Raw genomic sequence first — 26,114 nt, 5'->3', positions numbered from 1 at the left:
TGACCATTCTTCCAGAAGCACGTTTGTGAGGTCAGGCACTGATGTCCGACAAGAAGGCCTGGCTCTCAGTCTCCACTCGAATTAATCCCAAAGGTGTTCTATCGGGTTAAGGTCAGGACTCTGTGCAGGCCAGACAAGTTCCTCCACCCCAAACTCGCTCATCCATGTCTTTATGGACCTTGCTTTGTGCACTGGTGTGCAGTCATGTTGGAACAGGAAGGGACCATCCCCAAACTGTTCCCACAAAGTTGGGAGCATGAAATTGTCCAAAATGTTTTGGTATGCTGATGCCTTAAGAGTTCCCTTCATTGGAACGATGGGGCCAAGCCCAGCCCCTGAAAAACAACCCCACACCATAATCCCCCCTCCACCAAACTTTACAATTGGCACAAAGCAGTCCGGCAAGTAGCATTCTTCTGGCAAACACCAAACACAGACACAACCATTGGATTTCCAGACAGAGAAGTGTGATTCATCACTCCAGAGAACACCTCTCCACTGCTGTAGAGTCCAGTGGCAGCATGCTTTACACCACTGCATACGAAGCTTTGTATTGCACTTGGTGATATAAGGCTTGGATGCTGCTGCTCGGCCATGGAAACCCATTCCATGAAGCTCTCTATGCACTGTTGTTATGCTAATTTGAAGATCACATGAAGCTTAGAGGTCTTTAGGTTTTGACTATGCAGACAGTTGGCGACTTCTGCGCACTATGCGCTTCAGCATGCGCTGACCCCATTCTGTCATTTTACATGTCCTACCACTTTGTGGCTGAGTTGCTGTTGTTGTTCCAAGCTGCTTCCACTTTGTTATAATACCACTAACAGTTGACTGTGGAATATTTAGTAGCAAGGAAATTTCACGGATGAACTTATTGCACAAGTGGCAACCTATCATGTTACCACGCTTGAATTCACTGAGCTCCTGAGAGATCCATGCTTTCACAAATGTTTGTAGAAGCAGTCTGCATGTCTGGGTGCTTGATTTTATACACCTGTAGCCATGAACGTGATTGGAACACCTTAATCCAATGATTTGGAGGGTGTCCCAATACTTTTGGCAATATAGTGTACTTTTACTATTTACAGTTATATTGCTAATTATATATATAGTTGGTAATAATAAGCATATATATGTATTGCAGTGATTAATGGTGCTGTTCTCCTAAAGCAGTAGTTGCCAACTTATGAAGTACAGGGGGACTCCACTGCTACCCCTTACATCACCAAAGGGTCACACATAATGGCTAGCATTGGGAAACAGGTTCAGGTTTGTGGTAAATCCATGAGATTCTGTAAGTTGCAAAATTTTGCACAGTTCACTACCAGAAATAAAGAATGACATTTAAATGTTTTGCCTTTTCTCTGGCCAGCTGAGTCACAAGAGACAATAGTTTGAAGTAATGAATATCCCAGACCCCCCCCCACTATAAATGAGTGGGTTCACAGCAGCCATATTGTCAGTGTGTTGGAGCTGTAAGATTTGACATTTCTATATAGTAAGAGTTTTTTTTTATTCTTATTTTTTTTTTATTTTGACATTGGTACTTTCCCTAATGGCGGTTGCTTATTAGCCCTACAAATAGGTAGAAATGAATAACAGGATTCACACCCATAGACTTTAGTGGGCTTCGCCACAAAGTTTGCGAACTTCAAACTTGGAGCAATACTTACAAAACCATTAATGAATCAAATCCAAGTAGATTTGCTCATCCATATTTGGCATATGTAATTTTAGAGAGGACTGGCAGACATACTAGAAGAAATAATGGGCATAAACTTTTGACATGATGCAGATGAAGTTGGAGACTGGAGACAAACTGCAGACAACAGTCAGAAATTGGGAAAAGTTACATAAGGATAGTAGAGATCGCTGCTGTTAACCCTTTACAAATCAATGCTCCCATTACAGACTGCAGGAGTCCAAGAGCCACAGAACAAGTACCAAAGGCCCTCAGGCTGCAGACTGGACACAAGGATCTAAAAAGGAAACTTTATTCTGCCAAAAGAGCCTGCCTTTAGTGTTGTCAGTGTACCCTGGCAGTAAATTAAAGTATGTAGGACAGATGCCTTCCCTGTTCTTAGTACTTATCTGCTGATAGGACAGCAGACAAGCTGTATGTAAACAGAGCAAGGTTTACACTGCCTTGGTCCTGGCATGATGACTTTGAAAGCACAGGAAAGAACATACTAAGATATTAGGTTTTATTGGCAAACTTGCTTAATATCAATGGGTATTTCAAAAAAGAAATGTATTCCCAAGGTTTTACCAAGGTTGCACCAATCTGGATGCACTGCTTCTATTATCCTAGTAGAAGATTGTGAACAGTTGATTAAATAATCTGAATTTAAAATCTTAAACTAGTTAAGTTAAGAGTGATTTTCCATAGGGGAGAAGAGGTCGATCACCTTAGGACACTAACAAAAACCTCATGGAGTTTTGTAGAATTATAGGGGGGATGCCCAGGGGTGTTCAGTCACCTGAGGTATCAGCCAATATCCCAGATTCTATGAATACTAAGCCAGTACTATACAATTAAGATATACAGTTATCCTTTAACCTTTTGTACAAAGTACTTTTGTACAAATCTAACGTCAGTCTTTTTTAAATTTCCTTCCCTCAGAGGTCTCTAGCAGTGGTAACGGGTACAAGAGAGCTGTTATTATATTAACGGTACCTGGGTAAGTATCTCTCATCTAATATTTTTATTACATTTTATCTACATAGAACCACATGTACAGTACAGTTAATGCCTTGTTGACAATATGGAGCACAAAATGAAGCATAAACTACAATCTTATTTCACTCTCCAGAAACTACAACTAACAGTAAAAACAAAAAGCAGGTTAGCACACTAACCTGCTCCCTGACCTCCCGTGTCCTTATTACATATTTTTCCATTATAACCAACTGATAGAGAGTCCATGTTGCAGAATGCACAGCAAAACACCTAGTTCGTATTCCTGAATAAGCAGAGTAATATATCATTTCTGCTCCGATATATTCAGAATATCAAAAAGCCAATACTTTAAAATGCCGAGCATGATAGTGTACATAGCCAGCGTTATGATATATAGACCAAAATGCAGAGACTTTGTTCTTAGTATTGTACAATACACAAGCCACATTCTCCTGCACTAAGAGCGCATAAATATTAACTGTTTTGATTTCCCAATGCTTATCGTTAATCAGAAGCTGGCAGTGTGTAGTACACACTGCATTTTATGAGTATTGTTTCATCTTGCAGGAGAAGGACGTTTTGGCAGGAGTTGACACTCAGCCTCCCCAAAATTTAACACAATCCCAGAATGGTGAGCTGGGATTTATAAAGCAGAGAAGCTAGCAGGAGAGAACAAGTTAACAACTTAAAGTGTTATCATGGACAAAATAAAAATTGACCTATATTTTGCAGTCTGTCAGTGGTAATAACACAAAAGCTATTTGTTCCCCCAGAGTACGCTCTGCAACATAGTTGTATGTTACCTATCTATCCATTAAATGCATGTGCCTCTACTATGGAGACTCAAATTTATTGAGTTAGGAACCACAGATTACCAGGGTGCCTTGATGTGGCTCTGTGGCTTACGTATGTATTTGCAAATGTGTTAATACTACTGACAAGTATTATTATATTTGCAATTTTTTTACTTTGCCCTTATTTATACTTTAAAATATAAGGTGCACAGGTAACAGAAAGGTGCAGTAACAGGTGAAGTAGGAGTAATTTTAATTGTTTAATGATCAGCAACTAGCCTTTTCAGAGAGGTGATTTTTAATCAAATGTTATGCTTTGGCCATTCAACCTTCTAAAAAAAAAACAAATGTATAAAAGCATAGCTCAAACCCAGAACCTAACTAATAACAAAGTGAATAAGGACAGCAATCTGTCATGATTCCAAGTTACTAACATTCTTTAGGATATGTTAGTTGGTCTGACCTATTTATTTGGATGTCCCTGCTGCCACTAGTCTAGCTCAATGCCTATATGGAAGTAGGTCGTAGGACAGACCATAAACAGTCTGGATGCATTATATCCCAGCTTGAACTTTCCTTGATCAACTTTTCTTGCCCCTATAAAAAGTAAAGATCATTGGATGTACAATGAGAACAGGCTAGACTAACAACTCCATGAAATGAGTATTGGCGCAGGAGAGGTGGTTGTGGATATAATAGTTATTTGGTGGAGAATGGGGATAATGCAGCATAGGTAGTTCTGGGGGAGAGGGGAGGGGGGGGGGTTCTTTAAACAGCTGCAAGGTATGGCACCGTCGTGAGGCAGCTTCCTCTAAAGCGGAACTCTGCAGTGAGAAATTAGAGGAGAGAGAGGTGTGCCAGACTAAGTGTAGTATAAAAACAACAATTTATTGCACACAAATATGAGAAACTCACAGGAGGTAGAGAGTTTTCAGGCATCTCCCTTATATATGGTACTATGCCCGGATGGCATCCTCCCTTATATTTGATGCCTGAAAACTCTCTACCTCCTGTGAGTTTCTCATATTTGTGTGCAATAAATTGTTGTTTTTATACTACACTTAGTCTCTCTCCTCTAATTTTAGACTAACAACTCCACCTGTTTGCATCTAATAAAACTTAGATCAACACAAGCATAGCTTCTTTGTGTTAAAGCATGTGGTAGACACCCATCTTGGTATTTTTCTTAAAGTTATCCATCTTAGATGCTTGGAGTAGGATCTACAAGATAAAATAGATATAGTTATCTATTAGTTATAGTTATATTCAGAGATGAACCTTATCTCTATAACCCCTAAAACTAAGCTTCAAAAAGGCTAAATAGTTTTATAAAGACTTTGGAAATCTTCCATATGAGGTTTGAGTAAAAGAATGTATCTATTTTATGTCTACTTCTTTTCTTCCTTGGTTGCAGCAATAGTATTTCTGGAGGGCAGATTTCTATTGGTTGAAGTCCTTCTGAGACTTAGCCTTACGCCACAGATGTTCAAAAGCGAGGCTATGTTTTTTGAGACCTCTGGTGTCATCTGTTTGTCAAGGTTGTAGGGGTTGGGACCTGACTGTGTATGTAGTGAGGGGGGTAAGCTGGATAACTGATACTGTAAAGGCAGGTTAGGGAATATATGTTTCTTTTAAATAGTGCATATCATTGATATTGTCTAGCACAAGCTTTAGAATTATTTGCTGTGTTTACAGAAAACTGTACAAACATAGCTAAAATTACAATGTTAAAGCAAGCACAAACTGAGCATTTGCCATAATGCATAAGGAATACTAATGCCTGCACGTATGAAGAGTCTGTACAAATGAGGGAATAAGATATACCAAGAGTAATATTTTCGCATTTTATCACTTTACTGTCCTGGCTTAGTATATCATATTGTGAGAAAAGTTAATTTATAAGTTTTGTATCTGACCTGCAAAAATTGTTTTTTTATATCAGGGATGAAAATGAGTCAAAGCAAAATCCTTCACAAATGAGTGGCAGTAATCAAATGGATGAATGTGACCCTTTCAATGCATCAACAAGCAGGTGTATACAATATGCGTGAGTATAATAAAATAAATATCCACAAACAAAAGCCAATCCAATAGATATGCAATGTACTATGACAGTCACTAATGTATGTTTCATAGGCCAGTTCAGTAAGGAAACACTGTCCTAATAAATGATATTTATTGCTATATTAAGTTTCATTGTTCGGGGCTTTCAGCTATCAGTTTCCAGTCTCCATCACAGAGCTTCTGCCATTCAGTGAGATGTCCTAATCTAAGCTTCTTCACACTAATCTTACTAGTAACCTAACCTTAACACTAACCCTACCTATAACCTAAACCTAACTTTATCAGTCCCTTAATACTAAGCCTACTTGGAATTCTAACCCTTATACTAAACTTCCTGATAGATGTAAACTTTATACTAACACTCCCTGTAACTCTAACCCTTACGCTAACCATCCCTGTAACTTAACCTTAACAGTAATCCTCCTTGTAACCTAACCCGAATATGAACCCTCTTTGTAACCCTAACACTATCTCACTGTGTAACCCCAACCCTCACACTAAGCTGTCCTAAAACCCTAACACTTGTTTTTTTCTGTAACCTTAACAACTGAGAGAGTTCCAGCTGTCGTTTCTTTTTTTTTACATTTTTATTAATTTTTTTTATATTTTTAGTTCTTTTTGTATTTAGATTTTTTTTATTCTTTGATATTGATGCTTTTGTCAGACTGGCAGCTTCCTCCTCCTACTCCCTCTGTTCCCACCTCCACTCCCTCCTCCCACTACTCCTCCACCTCTTCCGTTTTTACCTCTTTCTCATCCATCTCCTTCTCCATTGTGTTTATGGCATGAGGCCCTGGGGAGCTGAGGTTAAACGTGAAAGATATGCTCAGGGCATCATACATAATGACACATGGACAGTGCTGACCAATCAGATGCTGTCTAGCCCATACTGTCATTGGTGCAAGGAGAAGAGAGAAAGCTGCTTCACAGGTCTGGGGATTTGAAATCCCCACAGCATTCTGTCCTCTCCTTGTTATGATTACAGTTTGGGCCATTTGATGGTGCTGACCAATCAAAAGCCCTCTAGCCCGAACTGTCAACCCTGCAAGGAGAGGAGAGAAAGCCGTAGGGATTTCAAATATCCGCCGCTTTGTCTTCTCTCCTACTGCTAAGAATATGGAGCATCTGCCTCCATAGTATACATCTCCACATACCCACTCTCCACTCAGCATGGGATGCCTGTAGGGAGGTTTCCCGCACTGCTCCTGTGTGAACTCAGGCTATGACAAGCCTGGGTGCACACAGGAGCAGTGGGGAAACCGCATGCAATTTGGACAGGAATCACATTCCTTTTCAAACTGCATGCTAATCTTTTGTGGTGCAATATGTGTTGACGCAGTTCTCCCTGCAAAGTATTGGTTTCCGGTATCGGGAGCATTTTTACGAGTACTCATAAAAATACTCAGTATTGGTACATCCCTGCTGTTGTCATAATTTAAATTAAGCCTTCCAGGAAAATACATTGAAAGTCTCCCAAAGCCAAATCACCTGCAAAGGTGATTTAAAAATAAAGCTGTTGCTACAAATAAAAAAAAAATACCTTCTGGGAATGCTGGGTGCTGGAAATCCTGCAAAACAATGCACTCTAGCCCATTGCAGAGGCTTATTGTCACTGAACCAGTGGTGAGGTACAATGATGTCACCTGTCCTTCCAAACACAGGTGTATTTTTTTTTTAAGCAGTGCTTTATTTTTTATCACATTTGCAGACGTTTTAACTTTGGGGTGGGAGAGGATTTCAGTAGAATTTACCTTCCATTTTTCTGGAAGGTTCACTTTAAAAAAGGCCTGTGAGAAAACAATTGAAGGCAGCAGCAATTAGGAGACATGACCTGTGAAAAAACACATGGAGCCTGTTATCACTATACCGTGTGTGGACAGGGGCATGCTGAAAAGCAAGGGTGTCAAACTGGCGGCCCTCCAGCTGTTGTGAAACTACAAGTCCCATCATTCCTCTGCCTTTGGGAGTCATGCTTTTAACTGTCAGTCTTGCAATGCCTCACAGGACTTGTAGGTTGGCAACAGCTGGAGGGCCGCCGGTTTGACACCCATGCTGTAAAGGATATCTACAACTTCAAGGTGAGAAAGGCAAAAACCCTTCCCTCCCCCAACCCCCAAATTCTCCAACATACACAGCTATTTAGTACTTACATAGAATTCAGTACGGGCTGATATCTACTTTAAAAGACCAGCTATTTCCTACAAGCCCTACACTAATCTCAACCTACGCACTTTATCAGCAGCACACCCTATGATTTACCCATAATAGCTAAAGCATAGTCAATATAGCTGCTGGGAACCCACCTTTGCTTATTCAAAATCCCCACTTATTAGCCATTCCAAGCCAGTTGACCTAAGTTCAAAAGGCAGGCTGAGAATTGTGGTTAATTTGTTGAATTCCTGCATTAATTCATCAGATCTCCATATTGCGAACATGCAGAATTAGCTACAAACCAATGGTAGCAGTGAAGCTGAACCTCATCTCTACCAAAGACTAACCCTTCTGTGCTAATAGATATCCATGGTGGTATCCCAGTGCCAACATCTATTGTTCTAATGTTTTGCTAGCTTTGGTCAACTGGTTATTTTGAACACAACATCCAAACATCCCTTAAAATAAAGAGTGTATATACTGTGTGTGTGTGTGTGTGTGTGCATGTATATATACATACACTGCTCAAAAAAATTAAAGGAACAATTTTTAATCAGAGTATAGCATCAAGTCAATTAAACTCCTGGGATATTGATCTGGTCAGTTAAGTAGCAGACGGGGTTGTTAATCAGTTTCAGCTGCTTTGGTGTTAATGAAATTAACAACAGGTGCACTAGATGGGCAACAATGAGATGATCCCCAAAGCAGAAATGGTTTTAGGCTAGGTTCACATATGTGTGGGTGATGCCGCTGCAGATCAGCACAAAAATCTGTGAAGGCCTGACATCCTCTAGTGGGCCCTGTGCTCACTGCTCGGCACCATAGAGCTTGATTGGCATTTGCCATTGAACACCAGAATTGGCAGGTCCACCACTGGCGCTCCATGCTTTTCACAGATGAGAGCAGGTTCACCCTGAGCACATGTGACAGACGTGAAAGGGTCTGGAGAAGCCATGGAGAGTGTTACGCTGCCTGTAACATCGTGCAGCATGACCGTTTTGGTGATGGGTCAGTGATGGTCTGGGGAGGCATAGCCATGAAGGGATGCACAGACCTCTACAGCTAGAAAATGGCACCCTGATTGCCATTAGCTATTGGGATGAAATCCTTGGACCCATTGTTAGACCATAGGCTGATGCAGTGGGTCCAGGGTTCCTCCTGGTGCACGACAATGTCGCCTCATGTGGCGAGAGTATGTAGGCAGTTCCTAGAGGATGAAGGGATTGATACCATTGAATGGCCCCCACGCTCGCCTGACCTAAATCCAATAGAACACCTCTGGAATATCATGTTTCAGTCCATCCGACGCAGCCAGGTTGCACCTCAGACTGTCCAGGAGCTCAGTGATGCCCTGGTCAAGATCCAGGAGGAAATACCCCAGGACACCATTCATTTTTTCACCAGGACCATGCCCCGACATTGTCAGGCATACATACAAGCATGTGGGGACCATACAAACTACTAAGTACCATTTTGAGTTGCTGCAATGAAATTTCTGCAAAATGGACTAGCCTGCTGCATAATTTTTTCACTTTGATTTTTGGGGTGTCTTTGAATTTAGTACTTTGTAGGTTGATAATTTTCATTTCCATCAAACGTTGGGGCATCCTTACGTTCCAAACACATTACCCAGTCCATATCAGTATAGATATCCAGCATGATATTTTTCCCCGTTGAGATCTGATGTGTTTTTAAAGTGCTCCATTATTTTTTTAGCAGTGTATGTATATATATATACATATATATATATAAATATATATTTATCCAGTTACTGTTTATGTAACATGATTCTTTTACTTTAGGTCTCCGGTATATGGTTCACCTGTTGGAAGTCCCATACCAAACATTGGTAATCCACCACACATATATAGGTAATATACAGTAATTTAAGTATACTTACTGTATGTACAGTAATGCTTACATGCAGTATGTTCATCAAATGTAACATATACTAAATAGAAACCAAATTATAGTCGTTCTATAACTTGTTAGGATCCTTAAACTAATAGCTATAACTAGCCATTTAAAGCTTTAAGTATGTGGCTTGTGTTAAAAAACAAAAATATTACCAAGAAAGCTAGGAGTAGAGTACTTGTTGTTTACATAGTAACAGCTCTCTAGGATATTTTGGCTTGTGTTTTATTTCCCAGGATTTATTGAGTGCATTTAATCTTTTCATGGCTGAGGATCATCAGTTCCCTGATGTCCAGGCTAAGTTTAGCAGTGTCCGTATCCAACATTTAACTTGACTATAATTCTATCCTTTCATGTGCTGGAATATACCTCTGCTTGAGGAAGTTTATGAATATATCCTTACTGCATGGATCATCATGTTGAAGGATATTTATATACAGGTCAGAAAGAGTTTAATGCATTTTCATACAGTGTGCTAATTGTATTTTATTGCAACATCTATTTCATTATGCTTGATATAAGACGTTTTAGCAACCCTCCAGTCAAAATGTAATAAAAATTAAAATTAAAATGCATGCAGGGAGCACAGCCTACTTGCTAAGTATTTCAGTTTTTCCTCTAGGCACTAAACCAGTCTATCCCACTCCCTTTTGTCAGTGACCTAGTTATATGAGTACCTCAGCTTGTTATATAGGCAACAAATCCCCAAACAAATGCACTGCAGGCTTCTTGCTTACTCTCAGATATATACTGTAATCCATGATTAAAATGATTCTTGAATGTAATTGATGATACAGGAAGCAGAAAATAAGAAAGTGATTGGTCAACTCAGCCAGTTAACTCTCAGGCCTCATTCACACAGACAAAAAGTGCCCACCTGTGGCAAGTATACTGTGGATATTTTTGTTCAGGATCCCACGTTTTCTGATCGGTGGTGACTGTTCAGCTTGTACAACTGAATAACAGGCTGACAGGAGCCTCATCTCTCCACCGCTGTAAGCAGAAATTTGCAGGTTTCTATATATCCACCCCAATCTATCTGGGTGACTAGGTTCAGACATCTGACCCTAACAGTTAACAATTGGATGTGAACATGCATGTATATGGATGCTGTGCCCAGTGCCCTACCACTGAAAGAATAAAGAATACAATTATACATAGGGTTCTCACTGATACAGGGTAAGGGGTTCCATGGTGACTTTTCTGGGTGGTGAAAACCGTTTTTCTGTTTTCCTTGGGATTGTTAATTCTTGGATTGGGTCCCGGAGTCCAGATGCTTTGAAGAGCCTAGAGAAGGATGAATCCTCTTCCCTTGTGTCCATGTCTTACCATGAGACCAGCAGCCAGACAGTGCAGTTGTGCACAGTTTTTATAATCAAGGGGCTGTTAGTTATTCATGGTTCCTTCGGGGAGACAGGAGTTCCCCTGTCCAAAGGTCAGGTTGTTGACCATTGAGGCAAGGGGCTGCAAGAGAGAAGGCGTGTCTTTAAGCAGAAGCCTGTACAGCCAAAGTGAGCATTTTCATTAGTTAGAATGTTGACTGAGACCGCATGGGGATTCTGTGCGGGGAACTCCAGGACTAAAAAATCTAAATTGCCAGGAGACTAGAAAATTTTGTGTTACATTGTGGTGATGCTGAAAACACCTGCCAGGGAAAACCCCTCTTTGTTTTTGAACTATTATTTTCTTCATTAATAAAAGGGGGCCAAAAAGCCCTGAAACATATTTCCCGGCTGAACTGGACTTAATACCAGAGGCATCACACTTGAACAAAACCCCCAAATATCACAAGTGGGGCTCAGATACAGGTAAGAAAGAAAGAAGCAGGTTTTCCAGATCCTTGCTGGGAAATTTGTGTAAGCATGGGTTCACATACTGTATAGGCGGTTCGGTACATCGCATGTGATTCGCAAAGGAATCGCACCGCATTTCTGTGAAAATCACATGCGATTTGTGTGCGGTGCGATTGGCTATGAGTCGGATCGCATGGGTATTCACACCTGTGCGATCCCATTCTGCACATCGCACCACGTTTTGCAGACCAATTTTGGGATGTTGTTAACTTAACACAACAGCCACAGTGGTTCAGGTGAACTGGGTGAGGTGTGGAATTCACACATAAAACATGCAGGCAAAAATAATAAATGCACAATTTTTTACCTGCAACAAAATGTGCATTTATTATTTTTGTGCAAAAAGTGAACTTATATAGTAAAGCACTGAGCAAACTGTTGGCGCTATATAAATCCTGTATAATAATAATAACTTATCCTTTAAGTTATTCATCAATTGCAATACCAGGAATGCCCTTAACCTTATTACGTGCAAAATATGTGCAAATCAGTATGTTGGCAGAACCACCAGAAGATTGAGAGATCGTCTCCATGACCATCTATATAACATTGAGAAAGTTCATGGCACTAATGTAGCTAAACATTTTAACGATGCTTGTGGGGGCGATATTTCATTACAGATATAAGGAATTGAAAGGGTAACTGTCCCCAGGCGGGGAGGAAACTTATTCAGATTGATTTGCAAACGTAAATTGTTTTGGATCTTCCATGTTCAAACCAGAATTCCAGTATGGTTGAACTTTGAATGGGATCTCATTCACTATTATGAATAAGGTTCCATGTGTCCTATACACAGTATTTAATGGAATGATGTATAAACTGATCATATAAAATTAATTACAGTAGTACCTGTTGGTATATTCACATGACACCTCCTGATTATTATTATTATACAGGACTTATATAGCGCCAACAGTTTGCTCAGCTCTTTACATTATGGAGGGAGACAGTACAGTAACAATACAGTTCAATACAAGAGGGATTAGAGGGCCCTGCTCCTTGGAGCTTACAATCTAGGAGGGAGGGGATAGTGGTACAAGAGGTAATTAGCTGTGGGGGATGGAGTGGCAGGAAGAGTAGGGGATTCCAGTGTTAGCTGGGGTTGGGGTAGGCTTCCCTGAAGAGATGGGTTTTCAGAGTGCGCCTAAAAGTGAGCAGAGTAGGCGATAGCCTGATAGATTGGGGTAGGGAGTTCCAAAGGATGGGTGAAGCCCTTGAGAAATCCTGGAGACGGGCATGGGAGGAGACAAGGGAGCTAGAGAGTAGGAGGTCTTGCGAGGAGTGGAGAGTATGGTTTGGGTGGTACTTAGAGACAAGGTCGGTGATTTAATTAGGGGCAGTGTTATGAACGGCTTTGTATGTCAGTGTTAGTGTTTTGAATTTTATCCGTTGGGCAATTGGGAGCCAGTGGAGTGATTGGCAGAGAGGGGTGGCAGATACAGAGTTGTTAGTAAGATGAATGAGTCTGGCAGCAGCATTCATGATGGACTGGAGTGGGGATAGCCAGTGATGAGTTAGGCCAGTGAGGAGTTAGACTCACCCTCTAATACCTCCTTCTGGGGTCTCCAACCCAACAACCCAGGAACAGAAAGTGCTAAACACAATCAACTCTGTGAACCAAACAGCGCAGTCATTTAAAATACACACAGTAGAAGGCAGTAGTCCCCTACAAACGTATTCTGTGTGTGTGTACCTGAGCTGAATGTAGTAGGGGTGACCACTAAGCAAGATGAGTTACCTCCCCTGGACCTACATCTAGTAGCAATGTGTTAATACAGGCTGCCAAAACTTAGTCCTCATGCACACTGGACATTTTTGCAGCTGCTGTTTTTTGCTTTTGAGATTTTTTTCTACAGCCAGTAAACCCCCCAGCATGTTATCCTATGTGTCCATGCACACACAGACTGTAATCAACATTTTTTGGCTGGAAAAACCCCCCAGAACTAGTGGGTTTCTAGAGATGATTTTTAGCTGTAAAATTGCTCAAACTCTAAAAAAAAACACTGAAAAACGCAGCAAAACCTGGTAAAATACTGCAAACCAGCATTTTGGACTTTTTTTTACCCCCCTCCCCAAATTTTTTTTTTGGTCAAAAAAACCCGCTAAAAACCGCAAACGCAGAAAAACGCTGGAAAACTAAACTCTAATGCAAAAATGCTAAAATCTGAAAACTCACGTTTTTAATGTCACTTTACACAGCTAATGTTGCCATTGTTATCAAAACGTCAAGTGTGCATGAGGACTAAAAATGTTTATGTGGTTGATGAAGCTTCACCATAGCACAGTGGTGAAAATGGGGTAATACAACCAACTGTGTTTAAAAGTGTGTTATCGTAATCTGGTATAGTTAAACGTTTAACATGTAACGTGTCTGTTGCTGAACCAATCTGTACTTCAGTGTCTCCTTGGGCAGATGGATTGATACTGTGAAGTACCTTTGACTGAAGCACCAATAGATTGGGACAATTTAGCCAAGAGTTTAATCCCAATATTGGAAGGGGCCTCTGTATTTAACATAGGGGTGGACACTTTCTCTGCTGGGCCAGATGGAGGGTCTGCTGAACAAGGGTGTGTTTGCTGCTGCTGAAGATAACCCTCAAAAGATGGAAAGGCCAAGTAAGGGGGGAGCACACAGCTGAGGTCTTATCCCAACCAACAAAAGCATTATTAATGATGTGGTATACCAAACTAACAGTGTCCCGGGTAAGGATCTGAAGTGGCTCATTGTCACTGAACCAGAGAGATTGTTAGTGGATCAGGCACAGGGCAATGCTCTGGGAGAGCACCTCGCTGTTGTACTGGCTATGCCAAAGGCTATCTCTAATTGGGTCCTTTTAAGAAAAACAAGATCTAGAGCTTCAGTGAATGAGTCCATCCACATCCTGAAGGTTTCCAAGATGGTCTTAAGCATGGATTCAGGTTACTCTTTTATGACACATACCTAAAGAAATGCTTAAACTCTGGAATTTAGAACTATTATATGCCTAGGTGTCTCCTATTCAGTCGGACAAGCTGGTATTGCCAAATGTCACATTGCTTACAGCAGCAGAGAGACACAATTCCCATCAGCATATTATTCAGTTGTACAAGCTGAGCAGCCTTTGAATATCCATAATTTATTTGTCACAGGAATCCTCAGGAGGACACGATTTGCACATGTGAGCGAGGCCTTACACCATTTTCACACACACTATGCATTGCAGTAACACATAGAAATACAAAGCTGTGCATTGGTGTGTGTTGTATTACAAATAAAAGTCTGTTTTTCATTCTGTTATTTCTGCAGTGCATTGGCATTAACTCACTAAATAGTGTACCTTCACATGCATGTTGTAATGCACTGCAACACAAGAGGCCTTAAAAGGAGGGATAGTCATAGCCATTCATATGTATATTGAAAATTCTTTGCCTTCATCCCTCTTCCCAACAATGTAAACATTCATTGAAATTATTACAGTCAAAACTTTGTCAGTTCTTCATGGGTGTGTCCCATGACACCTATGCATATTTTTGAAATCGTAATATTTTCCATATTAAAGGTTAATTGTTTGAGCGTAATAATCAAAACCTTAAGCTGGGCCCACACAGGCATCGCTAGAGGTTGCTACACAAATTTGGAGCTTATTTCTTATATTAGCAATTACTACATGCTGTACTCCACTGTTCTTTATGTGTAGTGTTTGATCGCTTTTTACTAGAAATGTATCAAGTGGTCAATCATGGGTAATGATCGCTTTTGCATAGGTTGTCTGGGAGCGCCCAGCCTTCCTCTGTACTCAAGGCTCAGGGAGTGGCTGTTAAAACATTCTATGATCAAAATGATGGTAAATGCGTACAAAAGAGGTATAACCCAATTAAGCTGTGCTAAAAATGCAGATGGGGATGTGAACACAGCTAGCTAATGACTTCTCTACTGAGCCAATATATTTATAAAAATGTATCTCTAGAAAACAAGACAGAGAGATACTAACAGAAATCTATTGGATGGCTTTTAACTGGCTTAAAATGTGTTTCTGCTCTAGTCCTCCAGTTGGGTCAGTTCAGCCATTTCTACCTGCACTGGCAGATCAAGCCTCTTTTACTCCAAGGTAAGTGTAAACACTGTGCTTTTCATATCAATTTGTTTAGGCCTCTTGCACACAGTACTGATGTTTGAGCGTCAGCATTTCTGGATATAACTTCAAATGCTTGTCTTGAGCGTACTCGCGTTCATGTGTACAATACACTCCTATGCTAAATCCATTAGTAGTTATGCTTATAACCACTTACCTGGGCAAAATACTGAATTAGGAATGCAGATTTTTCTATATATATATTTTTTGTACTCAAGAATACACAGCGTTTGTTTACACGCCTGTGTGTACAGGCACATTGTAAACAATGTGCTGCATTTTAGATCAGTTAAAAAAAACACTGTACTGATCTTTTTCAAGCTGCAGTGTACAAGAGTAAATAGCTATGAGTAAGGTCTTTGACTAAACTCATTATTGTTGCTTGCATTCTGGAAGGATTTTTACTCCGTATCTGAATAAAATTTCTACAATTTATCTTCACCTTGTTGCTGATCCAACATGATTTGATTCACTGGTTCAGCGGATGGAAACCGCAGGAGTCGCATGGTGAGATACATACTCCTTTTTCGAAAACATGCTATAAGGGTCGCAGCACCTATTTTTTGTATATGCATTGTACAAGAGGCCTTAAAATAACATACAGGATAAATATATATAAAATAAATATGGCAAACAAATAAGTCCCAGTGTTCCATCTTGCTTTTTGTGGTTTATCTGTCTCCTAAGCCTCCATGCTTATATATACGATCCAGGCAAAATGCGCATAGTGCAACCAAAGCAGGGGCAGACTGACCATTCGGGCATTGCCTGAGGGCCCGGGGTCGCATCCGAGTGTGAGGTAGGATACAGTACCGCATGACTTATTTTATCAAGGCATGCAGTATTTTAGTAGGAAAAACCATGCATTAATGTTTCAGCTGTCAGTGGGGTTCCTGACTCTGTCTATATCATTTAAAAATATATTAAAAAGTAAGGGCCCCAGCACTGAAACTTGGGGGACTCCACGAATAACCTTAGACCATTCAGAGTGTGAATCATTAACCACTACTCTCTGACTCTCTACCCTACCGTCTTTTAGCCAGTTTTCTATCCATTTATAAGTTGAGTTTCCTGAGCCTGTAGACTTTACATTACACATTAGCTGTGTGGGAGGGAAATGTGTCAAATGCTTTTGCAAAATCCAAGTATACTACATCCACAGCTACTCCTATGTCTAAAAGTTTGCTTACTTCCTCATAAAATAAAATCAGATTTGTTTAACAACTTTGGTCTTTCATCAATCCATATTGTCTATTGCATAAAATTTCATTTTCTAGCAAAAACATTCCTTTATGTGATCTTTTATTAAACTTTGATTCCTTTTTAAATATAGGCATCACATTTGCCGTTCGCCAATTCATTGGTACTGAGCCAGTCATTAAAGAGTCTAAAAATTTGTAAAAATGGCTTTGAAAAATGGAGCTCAACTCTTCAACACTTTGAGGACATGTGGGTGTATGCTGTCTAGGTCATGTGCTTTATTCTCCCTTAATTTGTCTAAATGTTTCTGGACTATATCACTTTTAGTCATAGTGGGCTATGTCTATACTATCCCCATTATTGACTTGAGCTCCTCGTTTTGCTCTGTATACACAGAACTGAAGAAGGTATTTATTAAATTTGCCTCCTCTTTGCCCTCAGTCACCAACTTTAACCTCTTCACGCCGGCCGCACACAATGTTGTGGCCTTCCGGCCTCTGGGCCTAGACGCTGAGTGGCCACACATTTGTTTGCAGTTAAAAAAAACATTTGTGCTCCCAGCACACATGTCTGGTACTCACGGAAAGGTCCCGATCTCCTCTTTCGATCGGGACCTTTCCCAATCATGTGATCGCCATGACGGCGAATCAAAGCAGTCACATGACCTTAAAACCCATCCCGCCTCCTGGCTTCTGAAACCCTTAAAGGGCTGGGAGGCGCCGGCGCCAAGGGGTTAAACTATCTTGTAAAGGGGTTACATGCTCAGACCTGACCTTCTTACTACTAGCATATTTTAAGAATTTTGGGGGGTTTGTTCTACGGTCATTTATTTGAAGTTTTTCAGCCTTGATCTTCTTTTTACATATTCTGTTATATTTTTTGTAACTTTTAAATGATGATGGTGTGCCTTTATATTTATTAAACGCCATTCGCGGCCTCAGCTGTCAATCACAAGGTCCCGGCCGGTGATTACTTGCCGGCACCCAGTGCTTGCCGAGTGGTACCAATGGATGAGAGAACTGTATGTAAACAATACAGTTCTCTCCCCTGTCAGTTCCTGCACACTGCTTTGTATGGCTCTGCATAGCAGAGCCATACAAAGCAGTGTGCTTCCAGTGAAACACACACATAGTCCAAATAGTAAAACAGCACACAGTTAACCCTTTGATTGCCCCAGATGTTAACCCCTTCCTGCCCAGTGCTATTAGTACAGTGTCAGTGCTTTTTATTAGCACTGATCACTGTATTGGTGTCAGTGGCACCAAGACAGTTCCCCCCAGTGTCAGAAGTCCCACAGTCCCACTATAAGTCGCTGATCACCGCCATTACTAGTAAGAAAAAGAAAAAAAAATTCAGGTATATATACCGCCATTTGTAAACACTATAACTTTCACGTAAGCCATGTTAAACACGTATTGGGATTTTTTTTTTAGTAAAGACATGCAGCAGAATGCATTTTGCCCTAAATTTATGACGAAATGTGATTTTTTTACTAGACATGTTTAATAGCAAAACGTCAAAAATATAGTTTTTTTCTCAAAATTGTCGTTCTGTATTTGTTTACAGCGCAAAAAATAAAAACCGCACAGGCAATCAAATACCACCAAAAGAAAGCTCTATTTATAGGAAAAAAAGGACATATATTTTCTTTGGGTGCAGCATTGCATGACCGCGCAATTGTCAGTTAAAGTAATGCAGCGCGAAACGCACAAATTGGCCTGGTCAGGAAGGGGGGTAAATCCTCTGGAGGGCAAGTAGTTAAATGCCTTTATCTTATTATTTATAGCTTTTTAAACTTTGGACATGAGCCATGTTGGTTTTATTTCTAGACTTTTAAACATTGCCCATGGGAATATATTTTGTAGTGTGCTCGCAAACAGTCAATTCCATTTCTGTCCTGTGTTCTTTGATGACAATATCTCCTCCCAGTCTAAATCTTGGAGAGCAGCCCTTAGCTTTGGAAAATGTGCTCTCTTAAAATGTGTGTTTTTATCTTCCCAGTATGTGCCTGTTGTTTACAGCTTACATGAAATGAAATCATGCTATGGTCACCGCTACCCAGATATTCTTTTTTTAAACATTAGTAATAAGCTCTGCATTGTTTGAGATTACCAGGTCCAGCAAAGCATCCTTTCTAGTTGGGGCGCTTATAAACTATGCCATAATGCCAATTATTTTGTAATAGGTTTATACATTTCCTTCTTACTACCATTCCAGTGATACCACTACTCCAGTCAATTTCACTGTAATGAAAATCCCCATTATTATCACTGTCCCAGACTTTGCAGCCCTTTCAAGTTTTGCAAGTAGCTGAGTTTCTAGCTCCTCATTAATACTGCATGGCCTTTAACAAACTCCAATACTTTGAAGTGTGCACACAAATATGTAGCTCCATCCATAATTCTTCAGCTCCATCACACTCTCCATCAGCAAAGTTTTCTTTCAAACTCCCTTTGGGATCACTTCTCACACAGAGCCAGACACCACCACCACCTTTTCATTTTACCCTGTCCCTCTGAAAAAGAGCAAAAATGAAGTCAAGATTAATCAATACCGATTAAATTATAGTTCTCTTCATGCACCAAAGTTTTCAACTCTCTTATTTTGCTTGGCAGATTTCTGGCATTGGAGAACAAATACTTTATTACAATCCATTGTCACATTTTGCACTTGTGTTATGCATATCTTTTTTATACACATAGTATTATAATTGCCAATGGTTGTGTGTAACACGGAAAACTCCATGTCATCTGCCAAAGCCCTCCCCCAACATTCCCCAATTTACCCTCCATTAGTGTTTGACCCTTGTTTTCCCCCATTATATTTTAATTCTTTGCCCCCTAATCCTTGGGTAAATACTCCTCTAGCCTTACCTTAAACCTTCCCAAGCACAAGAGACCCCCTTCCATTTAGGTGCAAGCTATCTTTAGCATATATGTTGTACCACAATGAAAGTTAGCCTAGTTCTCTAGAATCCCAAACCCTCCCCTTCTACACTAGGTCTTTAGATATGCATTCAGTTATCTATGCTCCGCATGCTTTTCCTGCACTGTGCATGACACAGGCTATATTCCAGAGAATATAACCTTGGAGGTTCCCTTCAACTTGCAGCCTAATTCTTTAACCTCCCTGGCAGTATTCCCAAGTGTAGCTCGGGGTAAAGTTTCAGTACCACAAACGGTAACCCCGAGCTACACTCGGGCTTACCCTACGGCGCTGCTCCGGGATCCCTCGATCACTTACCTTGTCCTGCGCTCCCGCGATGTCCCTCCTGCAGTGTCCCCAGCAATGTAATCCGGCGCATGCCGGCATCTGTCATCTGGGTTCCGTCCCCTGCGACGTCGGGACGTACGGGGGACGGAACTGGCGGGAAATTTGAAAATGACAAAAAGTGACATTCACTAAATACACTAAAATCACATAGTAAAACATTACTGTATCAAACCATTTCACATACATTTTGTCCCTAGTGCTTTGTCCTGTGCCTTGCCTGCATTTTTACTGTTCTTTCTGCCTGGAAACTGAGAAACGTCCATGGCGTCCAAAAAGCGTCCCTTTAGGTCAAAAGCAGGTTTTAGACCACCTAGAGAACAGCGATAGTAAATCAGAACCACTTGCAGAATTGAGTGATAATGATTCCTGGGGAAATTCATTATCAGACACTGAAAATGATATTGCAACTTTGCTCAGTGATGTGCAAACTTTGCGCTCTATTTAAAATTTCAGTGTTTTTTGTTTGATTATATTACTGAATTAAATTTATTATTATATTATTATTTTTTCTGATTATTTATTAAATTATAATTTATGATTTCGTGTTTCAAGTTTTATCATACCCGGGATGCTTACTAGACTCTTTTTCGGACAGATTTCAGTGAGTGATTCCTAAAAATTACAGGTCTACAATAAAAAAAATACATATTTCCATGCAAAAAAATGTACTGCTTTGAGCACTGAAATATGGACATAATCAGACCGCTAGAGAGGTTAAATTGATTCTTAAGGATCCTCCATCTTCCATGCATTCTGCCATTGGTCCCAACATGAGCCAAGATAGCTAATCTATGTGCCCAGTCCCTCCCTGTAAATTATCTACCTGGTCCACCACAAGCTGAACCCTGGCACCAGGGAGACAGCACACCACTTAATTGAGGTGATCATGGTGACAAATTGTTCTGTCAGTCCTTCTGATTATAGAAGTCCCAATTACCATCAACTGTCTAGGCCTTCCAATATTACATGCATGGTGTAAAGAGGTGCAATTCATTCATTTATTCTGAATAGCACCCAAACACACCTCATATGTTGCAGTACAACATGTGCCAACAAACTGATATGGATTGTGATGCACCATCAGAAATGATGCATGAACCATTTTAGTGCATCAACTGCCCATTTCATTTTGAATAGGCTGCCTTAATGTGAAGCACTTTGAAGAGCAGTTTAACTTGCCTGTGTTAGCACAACACAATGGTTTAAATAGACCCTTCGACAAGGAAGTTTGGTGTGACCTATTAAAGGAAACCTGTTTTGAGAGAAACATGGAGGATGTAATTGCTCACTATTTGAAGATAGTAATTACCTGTTTGTCTCTGACTTTAATTTGTCACTTACCCAGAACAAGTCTGCAGATCATGGAAATCTAAGTCAAACTCTTAAACGGGGCAGCACAGTGGCTAAATGGTTAGCACTTCTACCTGGTAGTACTAGGGTCATTGGTTCAAACCCCAACCACGGCACCACCTACCTGGAGTTTGCATGTTCTCCCTGTGCCTGCATGGGTTTCCTCCGGGTACTTCGGTTTCCTCTCACACTCCAAAGACATGCTGGTAGGTTAATTGGCTCCTGTCTAAATTGGCCCTAGTATGTGTATGTATGAATGTGAATTAGGGACCTTAGATTGTACGCCCCTTGAGGGGTAGGGACTGATGTGAATGTACAATATATATGTAAAAGCGCTGCGCAAATTGATGGCGTTATATAAGTACCTGCGATAAAAATAAATAAATAAACTGCATACTTGTTCTAAGTCAGTGACTCAGAAGGTACTGAAGCCATCAGATCAGCATTTTCAGAGGGAAGGGTCAGGTAATGTCAACCCTCATATTACTTTATTGCAGGTTTCTTTCAGTATGCTTTGATAACATATTAGCTGGTATAGTGTAAAGAGAAATGCATGAATACATTTCTTTAATTTTTCTCTTTGATTTTAGGTATATTCCAAGTCCTGAATATTCATTAATGGAGAATAGTAACCCAATATGGACCCAATCTTACTATCATGAGTCACCGACTTATAACCCAGAGCCCTATCCCAGTGGAGCAATGTAAGCTGATGAGAACACCTTGACATAGCTGCTATTCTTTATTAATATATCTTCTTAAAGAAGTATCCAAGAGTAGGTGGTGGCTCTTACAGAAGAACTCTCACCAGACGTTAGAAAGACTTATTAAATCCCCCAGGGAAGGTTGTGCACATACTGCAGCATCTGTCCCTGTCAAAATCAACACTGTGGTTTAGAAGAAAATGGCATGTTTATTAATGTCAGTGCTGACTGTAGCTCCACCCCAGGCAGAAGCACAAATTATGAGCATTTTTATGGGAGGTACAAGCAGAACTGAAGCGACAGCCCACTTGCAATGCTGCAGCCTTCTTTATTATTCATCCCTGTGCCTCTTGTGCTCCATTTGTTCAAATAAAAGGCTGAACTGGCAAACTCCTATAGTCCCTTTTCCATTCTGCAGTCACTTTTAAAAGACTGAACTCACAAACTCCTCGTTCCACTTGTTTTAGGATATTCATTCCAATTAATGGAAGTAAAAATCTGGGATGAGAAAACCTCAGTCATGTGCCTTGCATTAGGATTATGTGGAACCCATACTGCAGCCTACATTTTATGAGTGAGTCACAAAATGCAGGTGCAATGTGAAGGAAAAAATGTAGTGGCCATAGAGAGCAGTATCATCTCTATGCTATATGTATATTGTAGACACCTAAGTGATATAATATGAAAAGTGAAATAATATTAAAAAAAAAGTCTGATGACTCATCAAAACTATGCATGATTTCACTAACCAAAATCACATGCATGGTTAAATTTGGATTTAAAGGGTTAATTATAGTATGTTTATGGCTATGTCTTGGTCTGAATTAAAGGTGAAGAAAGTCACAGAACAAGATCAGGGGCGGACTGACCATTAGGAAACTCGGGAACCGCCCGAGGGCCCGGGGTTAGTAGGGGGCCCTATGAAATGCCCCTGGTACCTTTTTCATAGGCTTTTTTGAGTTTGGGCAAGGACACAGGGGCCCCACGATCCCCTATTGCCCGGGGGCCCCATGAGTTGTCAGTCCGCCCCTGAACAAGATGGATACATAGGTTTATAATAATGAATAAGCAGAAAATACTGACTTTAAAGTCAAGATCTAAAATGAACAGATTATTTAACACCATTGGTTCTTATTTACCATATCTTGTTTCTTTTTTATTAGGAGCCAGCTTGAAGAGGTATTGGACATAATAAGCACTGATGCCAGCCTATCCAACTTTTCCACTCTTACTCAGCATCCAATGGATGTGGACCCTGACTGGAGGAACTAAGTTTGGCAAGCTGCTGTCTAAACACTTATGACCTAAATCACCTTTTGCCATGCGTATTATGGGCCAAAAGAGCAGCTCTGGACCAATCATTTATCAAGCAAATCACAGCTGTAAAACTCAGACCAGTTACTGGTTAATTTATACAGGATTTGTTGAGACTTAAAGTATCCATTGTAAATGACACCGTGGTTACTGTTCCAGGCAGAACTTGATTTATCATGTATGGCAGTGTATATAATGACACAGTATGATAAACTAAAACTAAACTTCCACTGTCAGGATCTTCAGCATTACATTCTGTGAAGTGATTCATCCAGCAAGTGGTTGGCTTTAGGAATGCGTGAGAATGAATTCTGAGCCCACGCAGCTCAGCCTCCTACCTGCTCTGAGGCTTTCTGGCATGCAGTGGGTTTGGTTTTACAGATTCTGGTGCTGTGTGTAGGCATCGCTGCCGTGGCAGTCAGATGTGACCTTTTCTAGGCCATGTGTGGGAGGGCCATCAAACCACCGAATTCTTCAGACCCTGGAAGCATGTTTGTCACAGCCTCTGATATTACAATATCACAAAATAAAATAAACTACTCCGTGAATGTATTTTTGGAGTGACAATCATACAGCAATATACTTGTGAATCAGTTGGCTAATTACAAAGCTGGACTGAGTGGGACATATCACAAGTAATTATCAGTACTTCACCAATAACAGTAAAGTAGCATGTGTTGATAAAGAATATGTATATATCATTTATAAATTTTTTTGTCTGAAGTATGCAAAGTTTCCTACTTTCAATTTAATGGGTTAATCCACATAAAAAAATAGTTTTGTTTGGAGTGGCTGAATCTTACATTAGGTTCCTAAATCTTAAGGGACTCTATAGGTTAGACCCAGCTTTTCCCTCCTGTTGCAGTCATTTTGAGTAACGCCGAATCCTCTTTTTGATTTCACATCATAAAATGTATTTACAATTTTTACAGTATGTACTGGCAATTGAGTGAACAGGGGTTAAGGCCCATCTACAGCATTACTTTTATTTTTAACAAAAAACGCACTGCCTACAGTTATTAAAATACCTGTTCCCCAGTGGCTTACCGCTGTGCTTTTTTAGTGCTGAACCACTTCTGGACCACTACTGCTTAGTTTTTAGAGGAGGAATAAAAAAGAGGAATACGTACCTTATTCCTTGCTTCCTCCACAGTTCTTTCCCCAATTCTTCTTCAGCCCCCAAATGTGGGCGGGCCCTCAATGTCCTTGCACATAATGTTGGTCCTGCATTGTTCATGATGATGTTGCTGACAAAGTGGCTGCATGACTGGCAGAGAGGAATGGATTTGGAGAACTAGTGATCCATCCTGGAACTAGTAGGAAGAAGTCTGTAGGAAACTACAGAATTGGTGGGCTATTGAAAACTGTGAGTGATGTCACCACTCCAGGCTTTACTAGCCATTGTTGGAACACTGTCTCCTTTCCCCTGTGTGTCAGTCGCACTGGCTGCCACACAGGAGATCATGTGACTGGACCGGAGCAGCCTGAAAATATACAAGTATACAGATCTTTCTTACACATTTTACCCTGGAAGATCCCTTGAAGTAATTTTCAGGTCTCAAAGATTTCCAGCATAAACATGTTTGCCTCTACAGGGCAGGGCGCATTAGAATATTTAGTGAGTTGAAGATATACAGTAAAAATCCCATAATTATTTATCCTTTACAATAGAGAATATTTTTTTGTTGTGTATTTTTTCATTGGCAGCTTTGTGGGCCTACTCCTTTTATTCACTTCACCCACCCCAAAGCATTGCGAAACCATACCATCTGGATTTAGATTGTGTCCTTGATAGAATCAAACTCAGGGACTTAATATGAAGAACGACACAAAAGAGAGAGACCCCTTCAACAGAGTAAAACTTTACAGCAGTGGAGGAAGAGCCTGCCACTACTTCCAGAAGATCTCAACCCTGGTGTCTCTGAGAGGTATAAAGAAGATATTGGTGGTGCAGCTCATTCAGTTGGAATAGGCCTATAGGGGAAATTTAGACATCTGAAATATGTTTTCTGTGTTTACCAGTATATCTAAAAGATGTGGATAATATATATGTAAAAGCGCTGTGTAAATTGATGGTGCTATATAAGTACCTGAAAATAAATAAATACATAAAATGCATTTTGTTAATTGGGGGTTGTGGGGCTAGATTCATATCAGAATAGGACTGGAAGCTGCCATTGCTCACTTATTATGATCCACAGACCTGATACATGCATATTGGCTGTCTCAGCATCTGATAAACACATACCTGTACGTGTTCCAAGCCAGTGAGATTCCTAGAACATCATCTTCAAAAATTTACCAGCAATCACAGCTTACTTATTTTTTATCCTGATGGGCTCTTTTACTATAGGAAGCATGATTTAAAACCTTATGCCAACCCAAAACTAGTATTTTAGTTTCTGAAGCATGTTAGCAAGATCAGTCAGCCACCAGGTTTTTCTTTTTCTGTTCTGTACCTGGTAGGACCCCCTTGCCACAACTATTATTTTAAGGCATCCCTCTCTTGGTATTGAATTTTTATTTGTCTCATAGATCGTTCAGACTGGTAGCCCCCTGCTAGACATTTTAATATCAGTATATTTGGGGTCCCTGCTGGATTTAAATAATAAAGTGATGTATGTAAAAAATTGTGAATCTTTTCACAGACTTATCACACAACTACATTTATATAATCAGAATTCCTGCTGGTTTATAGAGCTAGG

General features: G+C 40.3%; 1 protein-coding gene across 4 annotated transcripts in view; it reads left to right on the top strand.

Moving 5' to 3' along the window:
- The window catches only part of STAT6 (signal transducer and activator of transcription 6), a 270,518-nt gene extending 244,995 nt beyond the window's left edge, over positions 1 to 25,523 (top strand). For all 4 annotated transcript variants that reach the window (XM_089681115.1, XM_089681099.1, XM_089681103.1 and 1 more), the window contains 6 exons: positions 2,624 to 2,681; positions 5,417 to 5,521; positions 9,492 to 9,560; positions 15,479 to 15,544; positions 21,982 to 22,095; positions 23,259 to 25,523. In XM_089681115.1, coding sequence (XP_089537241.1) covers positions 2,624 to 2,681; positions 5,417 to 5,521; positions 9,492 to 9,560; positions 15,479 to 15,544; positions 21,982 to 22,095; positions 23,259 to 23,367 — 521 coding nt within the window. In that variant the 3' untranslated portion in view covers positions 23,368 to 25,523. The remainder of the gene's footprint in view (positions 1 to 2,623; positions 2,682 to 5,416; positions 5,522 to 9,491; positions 9,561 to 15,478; positions 15,545 to 21,981; positions 22,096 to 23,258) is intronic.
- Positions 25,524 to 26,114: the final 591 nt, after the last annotated feature.

The sequence above is a fragment of the Staurois parvus genome, unplaced genomic scaffold (genome assembly GCF_062004578.1).
Source record: "Staurois parvus isolate SC_StPar_1 unplaced genomic scaffold, SC_StPar_1.0 ptg000017l, whole genome shotgun sequence".
In the NCBI taxonomy this organism is placed as follows: Eukaryota; Metazoa; Chordata; class Amphibia; order Anura; family Ranidae; genus Staurois; species Staurois parvus.
This window is presented reverse-complemented; position numbering and strand designations above follow the sequence as displayed.